This window comes from Erpetoichthys calabaricus, chromosome 9 (assembly GCF_900747795.2).
Source record: "Erpetoichthys calabaricus chromosome 9, fErpCal1.3, whole genome shotgun sequence".
In the NCBI taxonomy this organism is placed as follows: domain Eukaryota; kingdom Metazoa; phylum Chordata; class Cladistia; order Polypteriformes; family Polypteridae; genus Erpetoichthys; species Erpetoichthys calabaricus.
In genome coordinates this window covers 1,066,609-1,084,323 of record NC_041402.2, presented here as the reverse complement: position 1 = coordinate 1,084,323, position 17,715 = coordinate 1,066,609, and the positions used below count along the sequence as shown (strand labels likewise).

At 49.3% G+C, this 17,715-nt stretch overlaps 2 protein-coding genes across 6 annotated transcripts in view; one reads left to right on the top strand and one right to left on the bottom strand.

Annotated features, from left to right (window-relative positions):
* miga2 (mitoguardin 2) overlaps window positions 1-17,715 on the bottom strand; it is a 532,313-nt gene that overhangs the window by 202,509 nt on the left and 312,089 nt on the right. The gene's annotated exons all lie outside the window — the stretch shown is intronic.
* ntng2b (netrin g2b) overlaps window positions 1-17,715 on the top strand; it is a 76,385-nt gene that overhangs the window by 27,217 nt on the left and 31,453 nt on the right. For all 3 annotated transcript variants that reach the window (XM_051931610.1, XM_051931609.1, XM_028809066.2), the window contains exon 4: window positions 16,817-16,989. In XM_051931610.1, the coding sequence (XP_051787570.1) occupies window positions 16,817-16,989 (173 nt within the window). The remainder of the gene's footprint in view (window positions 1-16,816; window positions 16,990-17,715) is intronic.

The window sequence follows — 17,715 nt, the reverse complement described above, 5'->3', positions numbered from 1 at the left end:
ACATACGGTATTAATGTTGTTCCTGAATACCATAATGTAGGTGGAAAAAGGGGATGAGCTTTATATTTAACTTTAATCTGAGGCTCAGTAGAGACTCCATGATGGACCTCTGGCCTTGTATGTTTTTAAGATTGCCAAGACCTATGAAGAGGAAGGGGCGGAGCTGAACGTCAAGTGCAGAGAGAGAGGGTCAGGCTGTGAATATTATGACCACTAATGACTTGCAAACTGACCTTGAAAAGGGGTGTGGCTTTGGGTGCAATTTCAATATTCTGACCTAGGAAGCTATGGCTTGAAAGGGGCGTGGCTTGAGTTAGTCTAGATATTGTGATTGCTTGAGAGTCATCAATCAGCCTTTGGAGTGAAAAGGGGTGGTGTCTGTTGTGCAATTTGAATATTGGGTGTGGTGTGGCCTCAAGTGTAATTTGAATGTTACAGCCTAAGGTGAGAAGGGGCGTGTCCTGAGATTCTATTTAAATATTGTGATCTCTAAAGACCTATAGGCAGACCCAGAGACTAAAGAGGGGTGTGGCTTTAGGTGCTGTCATTTACTCTTCTTTAACAAGATCTGACCAAAGGCTGCTTTTGGTCTTCATAACACTTCCAAAGCATCAGTAGATCGGTTATTCATGTCTGTGCAGTGTGGCATATTGACAGGATGGTTAAACGACTTGTTAATATGAAGGATTAATATGTAGTCTTATACTAAATACAGAATAGCAAGAAAAGTGACGTTTTGTCAGCAGGTCACATGACAGAGATGAATAAACACTTTTCTGATGCTTTGGAGTGTTATGAAGACCCCGAGAAGCCTTTGCTAAGGTCTTGTTACGTAAGGGGAGTGAGCAGTAGATGCATTTTTGCAGCACCTAAACTCAGGTGTTTCCCAATCTGCATATTCTGATCACTGGATACTCATAAATAGAGGAAGAGCGAGTCTTGAAGCTTCAGGTCTAATTTAAATATTGTAATCTAGGGAGAGAAGGGGCGTGGCCTCAGGTGTCCTTTAATATTATGATTATGAGGTGGCAGTGACACTCTCCCGTCAGCCGTTCTTTCAGGTAGTGTGATAGGTGGCACCACAATGCAGGTGGCATGGCCCCCTAGTGGCTAAAGAGTGGAAAGAACAAAGGCAGACATGAAGACCCCTAAAGGGCTTTGGGATGAGAGTCACTAACATGAAGTGTGTGCTCAAGATGGAGGGACAATCCGCATGACATGTAGTTGCATAGGACAATGACGGTAGTTATGGAATTCATGAAAATGTCATCACTTATAGTGTTGCTGGCTCTCCCAGTGGCTTTGGGACTCAGGACTGGACAACAGTGTGTCATGGCACACGCTCACACATTTCTATTGTAGGGGATTCAGGGCTGCGTATTCAGCTGATCTGCATGGAGTGACCCAGGAGAAGCCCCCTTCAGTAGCGAGTGACTTTTTGAAAAGCAAAGTCCCTGAATATCTGGAATGTGGTGTGAATATCATGCCAGCAGTGTGGCCCCCTAGTGGTTAAGGAGCTAAGGCAACAAGGCATGAGTGACCTCAGCGTGCCACCCTACCTGTGCTGTGACAGCAGAACTAAGTGACAGGTCGTTACAAACAACAGACACGTTTATTATATATAGCGCCTTGCCAACCCAAGCCCAGGTGAGTGAAGTGACTCACTCGGGGTCATAGAGGATGAGGCTAACTCACGGCTTCCTCTCGCTATAAAGCCACTTCACTCTGGTGGGCTCATGGATGTCCAGCCGGGTGATGGGCTCGAGTGAGGTGACGTGGCCACTCTGCTCTTCCTCTCACTTTACATTTCCAGTCAGTTTGAGAAGATGATGAGTGTAATGCAGGCTCTGATCCTGTAGGGGGCGCTGACTGAGCACCACAGTCTGGTCCAGAGCAGCAGCCCAGTTCGCTTTTGTGGCTTCCCAGTGTCCCAGCCTTTCTTGTCCCCCCACCCCCAAAGTTATTAATCCTTCAGGCTTTGACACTCGGCCGTCATTTCCGTTTTGTTTTTTGTTCCTATGTGAACCTCGGAGGCTGTGATGGTCTTCTCTCTTTACATAAGCTGGGGGTCCCACCCTGGGTGGACTCACATAAATGCCCTCTCTGCACTCTGATGCATTCTGGGAGACTGTGCACTGACTGCATTGATGAGGAAGCAGACGGGACAAGCAGGGGGATTGGGAGAGGGGGGTCCAGCCAGGTAGTCGTCCAGCACTGCTGACTGAGCGATAAGACGGCCGTCCGCTAAGTGCTCTGTGAGGGAAGGCAGCCAGAGCTTTCCAGTAAAGTGGAGGCGGGGTGCCCAGACAGAGCGGCCGTTTTGTGGAGACCCTGCACAGAGCAAAGATGAGCCCTGACTTGTGCCCCAGGGATTGCATTGCCCACACAAATGTTTGCTGAGCGCAGAACTCCTGCTCCAGATTTTCCCTCAATCTGCACGGCCATCAGCTTCTGTGACCACTGGATGTCTGACTGCCTGGGCAGGTCCACCATCCTTGGTGAGAAGTGGCCACCCGCCATGACAATGGTCATTCTGTGACCCTCAGAGCCTTTTGCGTCTCACAGGTGGCATTGATAGAAGTACCGTCATGTGAAAAAGTAAGTACACCCCAAATTGAACCCTGGTCTTATTGCTGTGTGGCAGCAGCATTACCAGTGTGCCACCATGCCACCTAAAACCTCAAAGCATTAAACAATCCCAAAGGGGCAGGAGGGGAACCGTTAAACCCCTGGGCCACAGTCCCCTTTACGCAAGGGACCCTGACCTTAAATAAATAGGCTGAGGGCGGTGCCTCAGGAGTCAAGTCAGTAGCTCCACCCCCCTGAGCCTCCACCCACAAGTCTCAAGGGACATTAAAACTAAAAAAACAAAATCCAACAAAATCAAAAATCATTGGGACATAAACAAAGGGAAGGAAGAACATAAATAGACGATAAAACACAAAGAGAGTCCATAATCACAGCGGCCTGCGCCCCCCAAAACACCCAAACAGATACATCTCAAAAGGGAGAGGAGGACCAAGAAACCCCTGGCATAAAATAACCAAATTGAATTGTTAGAAGAAAGCAAAGGTGGCCTGAGCTGATGGCCTCTCCTATCTGACACGTGTGGAGTTTTCATCCATTTTGTGTTTTTTTCAGTTCTTGAGGTTCATTTTTTATTTTGATTTTCATTTCGTTCCCGTTTTGCTTTTCTTATGCGACGTGTTTTAAATGTGTCATGTGACTGCGATCTGATGAAGTTATAAAGAGGGCAGCGGTGTCTTTAGATGTCCATACGCTGTGTCTCTCCAGCATCAGGTTTGGTCTTTACCTTTGACTTTTGGTTCTCGCTTTCTCCGTTTCATTCCCGGTTCCTTCTCAGGTCGGCCTCCTCGCCTGTCCCGACTTGCCCACGTACATCATCTTGTAACATTTTAGGCCTTTTCACAGTTTAGGTCGAGGCCGCCCCGCAGTGTTAGGGCCCTGCCCGTGCCTTTCTCAGGAGACTGCAGATCTCATCCTTCAGCTCAGCTTCCCATCTGCTTTTCTTGGTGAGGCCAGCGGTTATGACAGGAGATATGACCAGAAAACAAGACGTGCCGGGATCGAGAACCAGGAAATCCAGTCGCTCAGAATGTCAGCAACCAAACACGAGGGTCAAGGCCGGAGCTGATGCTGAAGGGTTGCCACCAGATAAAGGAGCAAAGAATCCTGAGAAAGTCTCAGATAGAAAATGGCCACCTAAACTGGCCTTGTAACCCTTTCCTGTAATTGACAGCAGGGTCATGACATCTAAGCCACGCCCCCCCGAGCTCCACTTGCGTCATAGTGATGGGGACGCTAAAAGTAGCGACTTCCAAAGACGGGAGCAAATGATGTGCCTGCCTAAATACTCTTTAGATCTTCAAGTACGTGTGAGGTCACTCTTCAGACCACCAAAATCAACATGTTAAGGGGTCAAACCATCCTAAGCAGAAGTTATACAATACGTAGTCACAACACTGCCCCCTTGGGGTCACCATACAAACAACAAGGAAAATCACAAACTGAACTACACAAAGGCCCAAACACCAGAAAACACAACATGGAAAAGTCACAAGCAACAGAATTTAACATGAATATAGAGACTATTGTGGTACGAAGGACGAACACGGGTTCAACATATTGGGGTACCGCCCCAGTAATCCCTGTTTAAAAAACAAATAGCATCACAGTCCAACAGCACCTGGCTGTGGTCCTTCCAAACTGACAGCGCCCCCTCTCTTCCTGTGGTGGTATCGTTTACCTCACCAAAGCCTTGAAGTCACCCGATGGGCACACTTGAGTGACAATATCCAAAAATAATCAACAAATGGCAACAAAATGAAGAAAGGAAAACAAAGACCCTAACACAGACACAGCGCCTCCTCCTGGTGGTAGTAGTGGGATTCAAGAACACATCCCTTATTATAGACTTGGCGTCCGGGTGGACAAGTAAAATTATAACACTTCCATGGGCATCACCTAAAATGTGCCACCACTGACTTCTTCCCGTTGGCCTGCCATAGGCAGCTAAGGGCCATGGGTTTGAATGCCCACCCTGGCACTTGCCACAATTCAGAATCACTCCCTAGAAGCTGCTCAGTAAGCCAAGAAATTTGTGCCAGCGGTGGGATTCCAGAACACTCACTTGGCACAAGTCAAGTAGCTAGAAAGCTAGTGATGCCCCCTGTGGCCCAAAGTACTGTGAGTTTGTCTTTCACCCCCGCCCCCAGCTCAGCATCGCCCCCTAGGGTTGCTCCAAATAAAGGAGCCCCTGCCTGGACACATGGTGCCGCGCCAACTCTGAAATTGCTCCAGCATTTCTTTTCTCCTGCTGGGTGCCCCAGAACTTTCAGTGACAGCGAGTGACTTTCAAGTTGTTCTCTTTGATATTTGGAAAAGTCAACGTCGTTAAGGCTGCCTGCCCGCCTGCCCGCCTGCCCGCCTGCCCGCACCATTTCTTGTTGAAAAGATCACACTGGCGCGTTTGTGCTCATGTTTATTCAACAGACAAGCTCAGCGCCGGCCTCTCCAGGATAAACACAAACCCCAGACTGCTAAACATACAAGGAAGTGGACATGCGGGCCGAGACCCTCTGTGACGGAACGCCGCTGCCAGGCTGGTAGACATCCTTGATTCCATTTAAATGAGGGCCACACATCGGTAAGGGCAGCTGCTCGTTTGCATTTCATGTCGACTCCAGGCGGCCTGCAGTTACGTGAAGGTGCAGCGAGTGGGGCCGGTGCTAATTCATGGGGTCTTAATCTGCCCCCGGGTGCCATTTGTATACTGCGTTGCTGGGCACGGGGGCACTCAAGAGCAAGGAGGGCAGAGCTGCTCAGTATGGGCCAGACACATGTGTGAGAGTGGACAGTCACTTATTTACAATCATGAAATTATACCCTGATATAGCGCCTTTTGCATTATAGTATCTCTCACAAACAAGTTCAAATAATACCCAGCACTACCTCTGTCTTACCTTCTACAGTGCCACTCATCTTCAGACCCCTAAAACAGCAGGCCCTCCATTACAGTCATTTCTCCTGTGGATGAGGGATGTCCAGAAGCGCCACACGTGAACAGCGATTGTGTTTTTAGAACAGAACGCCCCTCAGCCAGTCTTCAGTTTATATAGTGCCTTGCAGTGTGAGACCCATTGCACGACGCATTCCAGAATCCATCCATCATCCAACCCGCTATATCCTAAGTACAGGGTCACGGGGGTCTGCTGGAGCCAATCCCAGCCAACACAGGGCGCAAGGCAGGAAACAAACCCCAGGCAGGGCACCAGCTCACCGCGGGGCACACACACACATACACACACACATTAGGTGCACCTAACCTGCATGTCTTTGGACTGTGGGAGGAAACCCACGCAGACACGGGGAGAACATGCAAACTCCACACAGGATGGACCTGGGAAGCGAACCTGGGTCTCCTAACTGTGAGGCAGCAGCGCTACCCACTGTGCCACCATGCCGCCCTGTTCCAGAGTAATGTCGCAATATCACCTATTTCAAGAAGACACCGACAGCACACCTGGTCATTCCAGGTTTATCATGTAGCGCCTTTCATTGTGAACAACCGCATAACGAGCCACAGCTTCAATGCTCAAAGTCAGCTGTCGTTTATCTCGTATGCTACAGCGTCCAATGAACAGATGGCTTCAAAAAGCAATTCAAAGTGGAGTTCTGCGGTTTATTATTAGTATGGTTTATATAGCGCCTTTCATCATGACACCTCTAGAGTGTGCAGAGCCAATTAATCCTCAAGAAGTTCAATTTGGTATGAAACTAAAGAAAGCATTGAATTGTAAGCCACCTTCCTCATACTGTATATAGCGCCTTTCTTTGTTAGTCGTCAAGAGCAGTGCGACACATCAGGTACTGTATCATGTCTCCGGGCTGAGACGGTCTTTATTTGATGTAGTGTCACCAGGGTGGCTTCTCGCTTCTGTGTTTCTTATGGGTGGCACCATTTCATGAATTATTCATTGTGGGTGTGGCCTTCATTTGTATTTGATAAGAGCACAGCCACATTTGGAATTATTTCTCCAGGTGGTTTGTCTGTGGTGAGTGTGGCAACGTGCTATCAGCGCATGCTTCCAACCTTGTGGGCGGAGCCTATGTTTATAAGACTAATTGTGGGTGTGGCTTCTGCTAAATGCATTTTTTGTGGTGGCCACTGTTCTGGTTGTTTCTCTTGGGAGGGGCCTACATTTATGAGGCTCATTGTGGGTGTGGCCTCCAGCTCCATTTTGAATTACTTCTTGTGGGTGGAGCCTGTGTTTGTGCTACTATTTGTGGGTGTGGCCTCTAGTTCATGTATTTTGGGGTGAGCTGCTTATCAATGTTGGGGTGACCTCTGGCAATTTCTATTAAAGGCATGGTTTCTTGTGGGTGGAGCCTGTGTTCATAGGTGCTAATTGTGGGTGTGTCCTCTTCTGAATGTCTTGTTCTTGGGGGTGTGGCCTGTGCTGTAGTTATTTCTTGTGGGTGGAGCCTGTGTTCATACAGCTATTTGTGGGTGTGGCCTCTGCTTTATGCTTTTTTTTTTTTGTGGTGACCTCTGCCTAATTCTGTTGAGGGTGTGGCCACTATGCTATTGACTCTTTGTGGGTGTGGCCTTCGCTTTGATTATTTCCTATGGCGTCTTTATTCATTTTGACAGTTATGTTTTGTGACTGTGGGGGTCTTCGTTATCCATCTGTCCTCTGTTTCCAGTCCTCCACACTGACAGTGCTGGGTGCCAGCTCCGGCAGGACGCCTTCACTGGAGAGAACATGCAATTCGGTGGGCTGCCCTCTGCCTTGTGCCCATTTTTCAGGATTTTCCCCCCACTGGAGGCCCCTGGCATTGGTTCAGTTGGTTGATATTTTTTGATTTCCTCACCCGCTGTGTTCTTTTCTCGCTGTTTGAGTTTTACGTCCGTTTTCTCCTGATGCCTCGTTCCAAGCTTTACTTTTCTTCTAAAATGTGAGTTTTCATTACAACAACGGCACCAAGTACAGCGTGGCAGAAAGCACTCGGGCGCACATGTGCAGAAGTAAAAGCCTTCTGCTGAGTTTCGATTCTCCGGAGACACTTCCAGTTTTTTTTTGTTTTTTTTCCTTTGCATCTAAAAGCCTTCTGCTCCAGCTAATACAACGTTAGTAAAAAAACGAGGACGCGTGTCTTAGTAGGCCTCGCTGGCAAGGGGCACCAGCAGAGCTGCCAGCCTAAGGTGTTTGTGCCAGTGGGGTCACACAGAGAGGTCTTGATGGTTCTATATAGCGCCTTTCCTACTCTTCACCTTATCCTTAAGCTGTGAGGTGACCTGCGCAGGGTCACATAGGGGTGGGGACTGACTTGATAAAGTGCCTTTCCATCACAGCCATCATGCCAAGGTGTTTTATGGGTACAGACAGGTCACCATGGCACACTTTGAACCATGGAGTGGGTGTGATTATCACCTCCTTAGTTTATATAGTGCCTTTCACAGCAAGACTTGTTCAAGTGTATCAGGTGTTGGAAGAGACCCTCAGACCAAAGTGGTGGCCATCTTTGAGCCTGAAGTCCAACGCCTCAGCCACTTGGGCCCACAGACCCAGGAGACACATTCAGTTCCTTAAAATGGGCTGTTTGGGACTTTGGTGCCATGGTGCCCCCCTCTAGTCACTTTGACCCGAGTGACTAAGGAAGTTGCTGTTTGGTCCACCTATGACCCCCCCAAGTCAGTTGAGGAGCACAGATAAACACTCTGAGGGTGACGATGGCACCCGTGACACTGAAGAGCTGCCGAGTGAAGGCACTGATTGCTCTGGGGTCAGTCACCAGGACCAAAGGACATGCAGCACCTGGAAGACCACTGGCAGACCCCCCCCCCATTGAGACTGCACCGAGGGGGAGGTGGGTATGGTGGAGGAGTACAGGGACACAAGGCCAGCATACACGGTCATTTCACCAGTCAGGTTAGGAATGCCAATGGATCATCGGGCGAGGGGCCCACTCGAGCTTTAGCAGTTGATGAAGAGCTACACGGGAGCTGGGGGTCCAAACTGAATGTGCACAGTCAGGACCGCCAGTCAACAAATCCAATAGTGCCCCCCCAACCCCCAGCTGTGGCCCCCTCTGCTGTGGTCGTCAGGTGAACAGGCCAACAGCAGATACCCAAGTGCTGTGAAGGGCGCCATATCTTACGTGAACGCTCCTTTCACTTTCATCCAGATAACCTGATGTTAGCTTGGGCCAGCGTCTATATGGCGCCTTTCACAGTTTGGTATTTAGGTCTGTGCAGATCGATTTAAAAAGCAGTTAAGCTTACAGTAAAAGAAAGTAAGAAAGAAGCTGGCAAAGCCCAGAGCCGTGGCGCAGCCCGCCGTGCCGCATGACTTGCCAGCAGCTCGGAGGTGTCGGGGGGCTTTCAGCAGCGATGCTTCACAGCAGACATTGAGTGCAAAATGGCATTCGGGCAGAAAACGGCGAACACTGGAAAGCACTCAGCGGCCCACCGCTTCCTTTTTATTCCGAGGTGGGGGGGCTGCCCTGATGTGTGGAGGTCTCTCTTAGCGTGCCTGACATTGTCCTGAGACCCCTGAAAATCAAGACGGCTGATTGATCGATCGATTGATATCTGCTAAGAGCAAAAGGGCAGAATCACGAAGGGGGGGGCCGGAGGTCTTCAGACCCCCATACATCAGTCAGAACCTTTAGATGTTGTGCCATCAGTAATGCTGCCCACCTTCTTTTAATCCAGTGAGTCCAGAAGGGGGTGGGGGGGGCTGTTGGGAGAGGCAGTCCACTGATGTCACTGAACTGGCGTATCTTGGGGACTCCAGTGTCACATTAAACTCCTGCTCGTGTGTCACCTAAAAATCCACCCGTGTCAAGTCCTCAGAAGGGCCTCTCTTGCCCACCATTGAGTCAAATGTGTGCTGACTTGTCTCAGACATGAGCAGAGGACACGTTGTGAAGAGTGGTCCAAACCCACCACAACCAGGGGAGACCACGGGCCAAAAGCCAAGGCTATGGAGACCCTATGGAGGCCTATAATGGGGACAGCTGTGACGAAGTGGACTATCATTGTCACATGTTGGGAATGCAGCTCCCTGTTGAGCCTGGCCTGTACGTGTCACACCACCTGTTGGAGCGCCTGCTGTGTACACGGGGAGGCTGTGCTGTGTGTGGAGGGGAGGCTGACTGTCCGGTGAACTGTATGAGAGGAATAGGGGGGCACAGGGAAAGAGTTGGAGTTCGTAGGGGGGACTCCCTGCTTGGCACCTGCTGACACAGAGTTTGTCACAGAAGAGCCAAAAGTGACAATTGAGGTCCTCAGACAGGTTCTACTCCATTTACTTGTAGGTCTAAAGATGGAGAGCCAGTTTACGACTTTGTCACAGCCCAGTCCTTCTGCGCACCTCACCAGTGGCTATGAAGCACGTCCTGATCGTGTAGGCCTGACAGGAATATGGAGGGACAATGACAGACAGACAAGTGGTGACCGGTGACAAATCACTCAAGGCCTTGTGTGTGTGTTACAAGATGATAATCATTCATAAAAAATCAAGTCATGAAAAATAAAAAAGCTAATCTATGTGTCAAAGTGGGCCAGTGAGCAAAAAAGATGCCACTCCTGATCCTCAGAGCTTAATCCACAAAAGTGTACAACAGGTGGAACTGAAGACCCCTAAGAAGCCCACCATGGCCTTGAAATGGCGAGGATAGTCTACCAAAAGATCAGAAGTGAACCGCGACTCAGGCCATTCGTCTCTTACTCCAGGTGACATCACAGTAGCAGTCATTGATGTGACATTCGTGTTCTTGAAACTGACACTCTGACCTCTCTCTGCTCTACAAATGCTAATTAAAAACGTTAAAGACGTTTCAGTGCACACTACACACATCCCGAAAATCTCAAGTTACGTTTCCACGCACTGGTCCAAGGTGACTTTGGCTTCCATTCCTTCATTTTTTCCAACTTGAGTACAGGCAGGTGAAGTGACTCGGGCTGAGTGGCACAGTGGTGTCAGCAGTGGGATCTGAACCTGCAGCCTCAGTCCAAAGCCTAAACCGCTACGCCACACGGCCTGCCCTACACCTCTTAGTAAACGATTGGAAAGCTCGTCAGGGTCCCAAAGGCCATGAGGCACATTAATAAAGTCCTTCTGATGTGCAGAACTTGAAATGTGATGTTCTCCTCGGGCCAAAGACAGACAAATGGACACAGCAATTAGACAACTTCACTGTCCACACACTTGGTGTTGGAGATCTCATCTGACAGTTTTGCCCATCAGTCAATAACCCAAAATGACAAAGTGACAACATGTGACCAGAAAGGTCTGCAAATAAGATAAATCTATAAATAGGTAGAAAGACACTTTATAACGATAGATAGATAGATAGATGAAAGGCACTATATGATAGATAGATAGATAGATAGATAGATAGATAGATAGATAGATAGATAGATAGATAGATAGATAGATAGATAGATAGGCACTCTATAATAAAGTGTGGTGGACAGCAGGACCTCAGGGGTCTTCAGAAGTCAACTTGATGTCATTTTCATGCATATAAGTGGACAGGACTGGGGGACTTTGTTGAGATGAATGGCCCGTCCTCGTCCCAATTGTTCTAAACGTCCGGCTGATAATCAGAGAGCAGCGCTGGTCCCAGTGAGGCCCATAAAGGCATTGGAGGCCCAGAAGCTTTTCTCTGCTAATGAAGTCCTCCATGTTAGTGTGTCAGAGAAGGGACAGGTGACGTTGATGCCACTCTGCTTTGTCCCCATTTTCTTCTCCCCCTTCCAGCAGGTCCACAATGTGTCCCCTAACTGAGTCCGCCTACTGGCTGATAATGAAGCAGCAGACCATCTTGTTCTGAGATTCGTGAAGAAAGCGGACCTGAAGACATCGACGCTGAGCTGCTGTCCCCCCGTCGGTGGCTTCACGTGTGCTCATTACGTGGTCAGTCGTCTCCATTGTACCCGTGATCTTCTTCATCGGGATTGAACCGCCTCGGATGTTCCTTTGAGTCTCCGTACGCTCGGCTGGTGACAGAGACAGCGCACTGTCACTCTTTAAGGTGGTGGGCTTCAGGCAACACGACACTGCTGATTACGTGGACGACCACAACCAACCAACGGAGCAGATGGGGGGCAGTGTCTGGCAAACAGGGTACAGGGGGTACACGGAGGGTCTGGCATTAAATAACAAAACAAAGCGAAGGTTCAGCCTCACTAGTCAAACGAAACACAAAGGTGGGACTCAGCGGGGAAAAGAGAAAGGAACAGAAGCGGAAACATCTGGAAAGGCCCAAATCAACAGAGAAACGGAGCTGAAAGATCATCAAGCAGAAGGCCTCGCCACGTGAAATACGAGAAAGACGAGCTCTGAGGAGGCAGAGGCGTCCATCGTAACTTGTGACGCCGTCGTGTCCTTCCTCCAAATGTTGGCCTCCGTTGTTAGGACGCGTCCCGCTGAGTTAACTTCCTGCTCTGCTTTAAATCCAAAATGGAGTCCACGACCTGAGTAGAGGTTCACGCTAAGAATCGCGCACCAGAAATCCTGTAGAGGGTCACGCCAATGACGTCACACGTTCCTGGGGATTCTGGGATAGGTTACCTAGGCAACAGATGTTACAAACTGAAAGCCCCCCCAGAAACCATACAACGGAGCACAGCAGGTTGATGTTCAAAAGCCGACGATCCTCCAGAAGGTGGACGGACAAACTGAAACCTCAAAATGCAATTCCTAAACACGAATTTCGATCTTTTGACATTTTTTTTGCGCCTTCCTTAAGTTGCGTTCCTTTTGGGGGTCTCTTGACCCAAGGGTTCCATCTCTGATATGCGTTTCTCTATCCGTTTTGGTTTCACAATCGGGTTGATTTTCAGTGCCATATCTGTTTGCCACCAGGTGACACCATGTTGTGCTCCTGCGTTGCTAATGGCCTGTCCTCGGTGGTGGTGACATGGTGACCTTGTCGGCCTTTCACTTTCTGACTTTGTGATTCTTGTTTCACATGTTGGCTTTGCTTGCTGTGTTGTGATCTCCTGGTGTTTGGCCCCTTGCTATCCCCCCGGTTTCATCATTTGTTCCTGTTCCTCCCAGATGATTACTGTGCTTGCAGCTCAGCACATGTCACAAACGCCCAGTTTTGTCACAAAGATGTCCTCCCCAGAAGAGACACCAAAGATGAAAGAACTCAACAATCCCAGCATCAGCTTCCTGGAGTCTTTTGATTTGTTCTTTATTCTTCTCGTATTACGCATGTTTACATACCTTGGCCTAAGGGGGCGGGGCCACCTGAGCCTCCAGCTGCCTGACTCCGCCCCTTTAGGACCCCCGTCTTAACAGGTGCAGGTCTGTGGCAGACAGATGCCCACCTTTGGGGTTCCTGTGTAGGCCCCTCCACTTAAACTCATTTCTCTTCAATGTCATCGTCTCTGGCTGCTCACTAAAAGTCGTCCCTTGTTTGTCCCCGGGTGCTGCCTGCAGCAGTCGAGTCCACCGTTGGCTCCCGTAAATGGACGGTGGAGAGTCAGGCCTAAAGGGGTACCATGGAGTCGGGCACCGGTCTGCAGAGTCCACTGAGGTGCATGTGATCACAACATGTGACCTGCTGCCAAGTGACAAGGACGCTTCTCGCCAAGTGGGAAGCGAGGTATCAGAAAATCAAGAAACGTAAAACGGGCAAGGCCTAAACGAGGCTGTATGATGGCCCCCCGATAATTTCAAAAGTCAAAGGTGGAGGAATCCTCCAGTAGATAAACGACAGCTGGGACCTTAGTCTTCGGCGAGCGCCGCGCGCTCCTCTGCCTCATTGCATAACCGTTTTAGGCTGTTTGACAAAGAAGAGGAAGTCGGCTTTCCGCATCCCGTAAATAATTCACGGAGCGGGCCAGCTCTCATCACTCAAGGTCACCGAGAGCCATGCGGCGCACTTCCAGGACTGATCCGTGTCCACAGATAGGCAGCAGAGACAGAGAAGTGTCACCGATAGCGAGCAGACCCCGCAGGGCGCGGCCACTTGCCGGTCCACCTGAGTCCCTGACTGGAGAGACCAGATGACCGCAAGTGGCCCCTGTCATTGATACACCTACAGATGCCACCAAGGTGGCATCGCCACGTCACATCCCCCCCCACCAGCTTCAATAACAAGAGCAGCCCAAGGAAGAGGCACAGCGCCCCCCGCTGGCGAGTACTGCCATTCGAGATGATTGCCCAAGAAAAGCCAAACGGATCTGCTAGCGCTGCATTTCCATGAATAATAAACGCTTAACTCATTACTTAGTAATGCAGCACTCCAGTGGCATCCCAGGGTTCCGGCGGGACCACAAGAATTACCGGCGGTCCGGGCCTTTCCTGCTGGCAGCCTGCCTTCTCTTGGTCCATCTAATTTCTAATTTATTCATGTGGCCAGTCAAAAAGAGGGTGATACCAGCCTGTAGACTCTGCCCATGAGTGTCCTCAGCTTGTCAATCAACCCAATAATAATTATACATTAAAATAAGCAAAGCCCCTAGGCAGGGGGCTTAGCCAGGGGGATAAGGGGGTACATGAATCTGAATCCCACCTGTCATCAATCAGTTGAAACTGTCATGTAATTCAGGGGGGGTTCAAACACAGAGGGTCTTCTAAAAATAGCTGAGCTGTGCCCCTCAGCCCACACTGTACCTCCCAGATGGACCCTTCTGATATTCCTTAAGGCTGTGCTATGGGGGGCACCCCTGGTATGTCAATGGGACTCGAGGCAGTGCCCTCCAGCCCTGCAGGTGGCAGCACTGAGTAACAACCGGCTGAAGGCTTTGGCTTTGGCACACAGTTGGCTCTTGTCTCCGGCTGCCCACTGTCAGTGGCACAGAGCTCTAGTCTACTGGGGGTACAGGACAGGGCAGGCCACCCCACGCCTCTATCATGGCTTGGCATTTTACGCATTGAGCAGTGTGCCCTGACATGCCCACAGTTTTTTTTTTTAACCGCTGCCACTGTCACCCTCATGATGCCCTCTCTACTCACGTTTGTATGACTGACATGTGTGCCCCTTTGAATTTCAAGCCCAGGTTGAGCAGCACTCCATGCCCATCTCCACCAAAAGCCCACGCCGCCCCGGTGTGCACTTAGTGCGCTCGACTCCACAGCGGCTCCATTTCCAGTTGCTGCTCTGAATTTTTAATGTAAATGGATTGCTGCGCACTCCAGCGGAACAAACTGCACGGGAATTCAGGCGCTCGTCTGGAAAGGTTAGCCGTTAAAAGTCATGGCAGGCATGCATTATAGACGTGGCACGCCCTGGCGTCCCATGGCATCACCGCTTCATAAGGCCGCCTCTGACCACCTGGTCTCTTTATACTGGTTAGGACACTGGACTTTCGGCCACGGGTTCAACGCCCAGCCTTCTCCGAGTCATGTCACCCACCACTAATCAACTCTAGTGATGACAAAGACCCCCACATGGTGTATAGCATCATGGGGGTGTGGGGTCAATTTCCAGTACTGAATAGAAAGGACGACATTGAAATCTGTTTGTGTAAAATACCAGGATATGAAAGGCACTATATTACACTAAAATGTCACCAGTCAATGGGACCCCCACATCAGCTGCTTCTCCTGCCTGTGCAAACACCTGGGGGTCCGCATTACAGTAAACTGGCCCCTGAAGAGAAGGACCAGAACTGAATGGACTTCCTGAGGAGACACTCGGGTCCTGTGATGTGTGCAGCCAGCTGCTGGAGTTTGTTCTACCAGTCTGTAGTGTGGGGTGGCACGCTGAGGACTCCTGGGGGGCCGCTTGATTTCAAATATCTGAACAAACTGTGCCATCACAAGGCTAACCTGGGGTACACCCAAAGCTGTTGTGGGGAAGAGGATGGGGGCAAAATTGAATGGCATCATGAAAAGTTCCCTCCATACCCTCCAGGTGGCACTCTCTGGAGCAGATTCAGCCACAGGCCGTCCTTGGGGGGTCTTTTCTGCCCACTGCTATGAGGTAATTCAGTGTCTCCTTCTGACATCCCAAGCTAAATGCTTGTACTCTTTAAGATCATTTTGCTGTTTCGGCCCAATATACATTTATTGATTGATTGATTAATTTTGATTGATTGTATTATTTGCCCCTTTATTCAGTAACTTTACTTTTATTTTTCTACAGATGTAGAGTTTATCTAATGTCATCTAATGTAACATCTGTATTGCACCTGTAAAGCAGCCAAGGATGGCGCTCACTATGAAAGGCGCTATATACAACTGTAGAGGTCAGGCAGGCCACATCAATGACACTCACATGTTACACACAGTGACAAACAGCACAGCCACCTAGTGGCTGCTCTGAACATTCTCACTAAATAACATTGGAGACAATAAGGGTCTGTTTGCAAAGCCCCTTGGGCCGGCATTTCGCTTTTGAAAGGCACTATATAAAATAAAAGTTGTGTGATTCTGTAACCTCAGTTTTTTCTGCTGTGTCAAAGCCATGCCCACCTCCTGGCATATAGGGGGGCACAGAGTAACAAAAAAGAGGGCACGGATGTTGCCATATGTGGCGTAATTTCGTATTCGTTGGAAAATGTTAAACACGTAGCGGTGTATCGGCAGCAAAAAATATAGGAATAAATTTTATTAGGGTTTCAAAAAACATTAGGGGGGCGCAATTAAAACTGTTATGAAAACTCAGGTCGCAAATACTTAAAGGTTCAGAAACACTGAAGTGGGCTCTGCCAGACTCCCCCTAGTGGTCATTAAGAGAATCTCCCCTCTGATGGTCAGCCGACCCCTGTGTCCATTCATGTCATTTTCTTGTGTGTCTTATTCCTATTGTGCCTCCCTCATCATCTCACATGGCTATCTGTTGGCATTGGCATTTTAAAGTGGTACGTGACAATGTGAAAGTCACTATATATAACAAAAAATGTCATCGGGAGACTGTGATGGTGCTCTTTGTGAATTGGAAATAAGAATAAGAATATGTTAATCGATTGGTTGGTTGATAATGAGACCCCTCCACCATTCATACCCGGCTTGCCCTTCCCAACCCCATCCACTGGCAGCAGTGCTTCTGTTTGTCCACCATAACTCCAGGGGGCGCCCAAGCTGGTGAATATGGAGAGCAGGTCACTTGTGTCCCTTTCTGTTTGACAATGTGGCTTTGTAAAAGGCACCATATAAAATGAAAATTGATGACCAGTGCTATGCCACCTCCAGCGCTGCCAATCCACTGGCCAACATCTGCCACCTTGACTCTGGTTTTCTTCCAGAGGCATGCCAAGATGGTGACCTGCCGGGCACATTGTGTTGTGATGACTGAACTCATGTCCTGTCTGCTTGTCTCCCTGCAGGTGTAAATGCAACCTCCATGCCAGCCAATGCACATTCAAAGATGGCAGCCTGCAGTGCGAGTGCGAGCACAACACCACGGGACAGGACTGCGGACGGTGCAAGAAGAGTTTCCGAGCCAAATCCTGGAGACCGGGGTCTTACTTACCATCGCCCAACGGATCACCCAACACCTGTACGTATGGGGGCCGGGATGAGGGGATAGGGGCTTCACCTTCAGGCTGGGGTGCACTTTGCATGTTCAGTATATTCTTATATAAAGTCTTATATAGCGCCTTTCCTAGTGGTTGATCTCAAATGGAGGTGTGATGAGAAATTTGGTGAAAGTGAACTTCTGGAGGCCTGCACGCTGCATTTATGGACATTTCCTCATACGTTCTTCAAAGATGTATGGCCAGGCTGAGCACAAGTGGGCATGTGGTGGACTGGCGCCCCCAATAGGGCTGCTGTCAACATTGCACCCATTTTACAATTTTGTTTTTTTCAGTTTGTCCCTAAACACCCTAAAGACCTGACCAGGTCGTGTAGCCTGGCGTATTCCGAGACCCTCATTCAATTAAAAGTGGGCCTGGTTATTACTGAAGTCAGGTGGCACACCAGCGCCCCCTTCAGGCTCACCTCCCTGCTACGGCACAATCATCACACGCACGTCCGGCAGGTCAGCACTGACAGTGACAGTCGCTATATAAACAGCAGCACCGCGCGTTTGTTTCGACAAAGTTCGTTTTTTACTCAAATGAGGGCGATGACATTCTGCTTTGCTTTCAGAAAACATCTGAAAATAAAACTGATGAATAAAGAAAGCGGCGAGAGAAACGAGTGAGGCGGATCTGGAGACTCTCCGCTTTAGGATGCCTTCAGGAAATCCCGGAAAAAAATATTTGATGATGTTAGGGGAAAA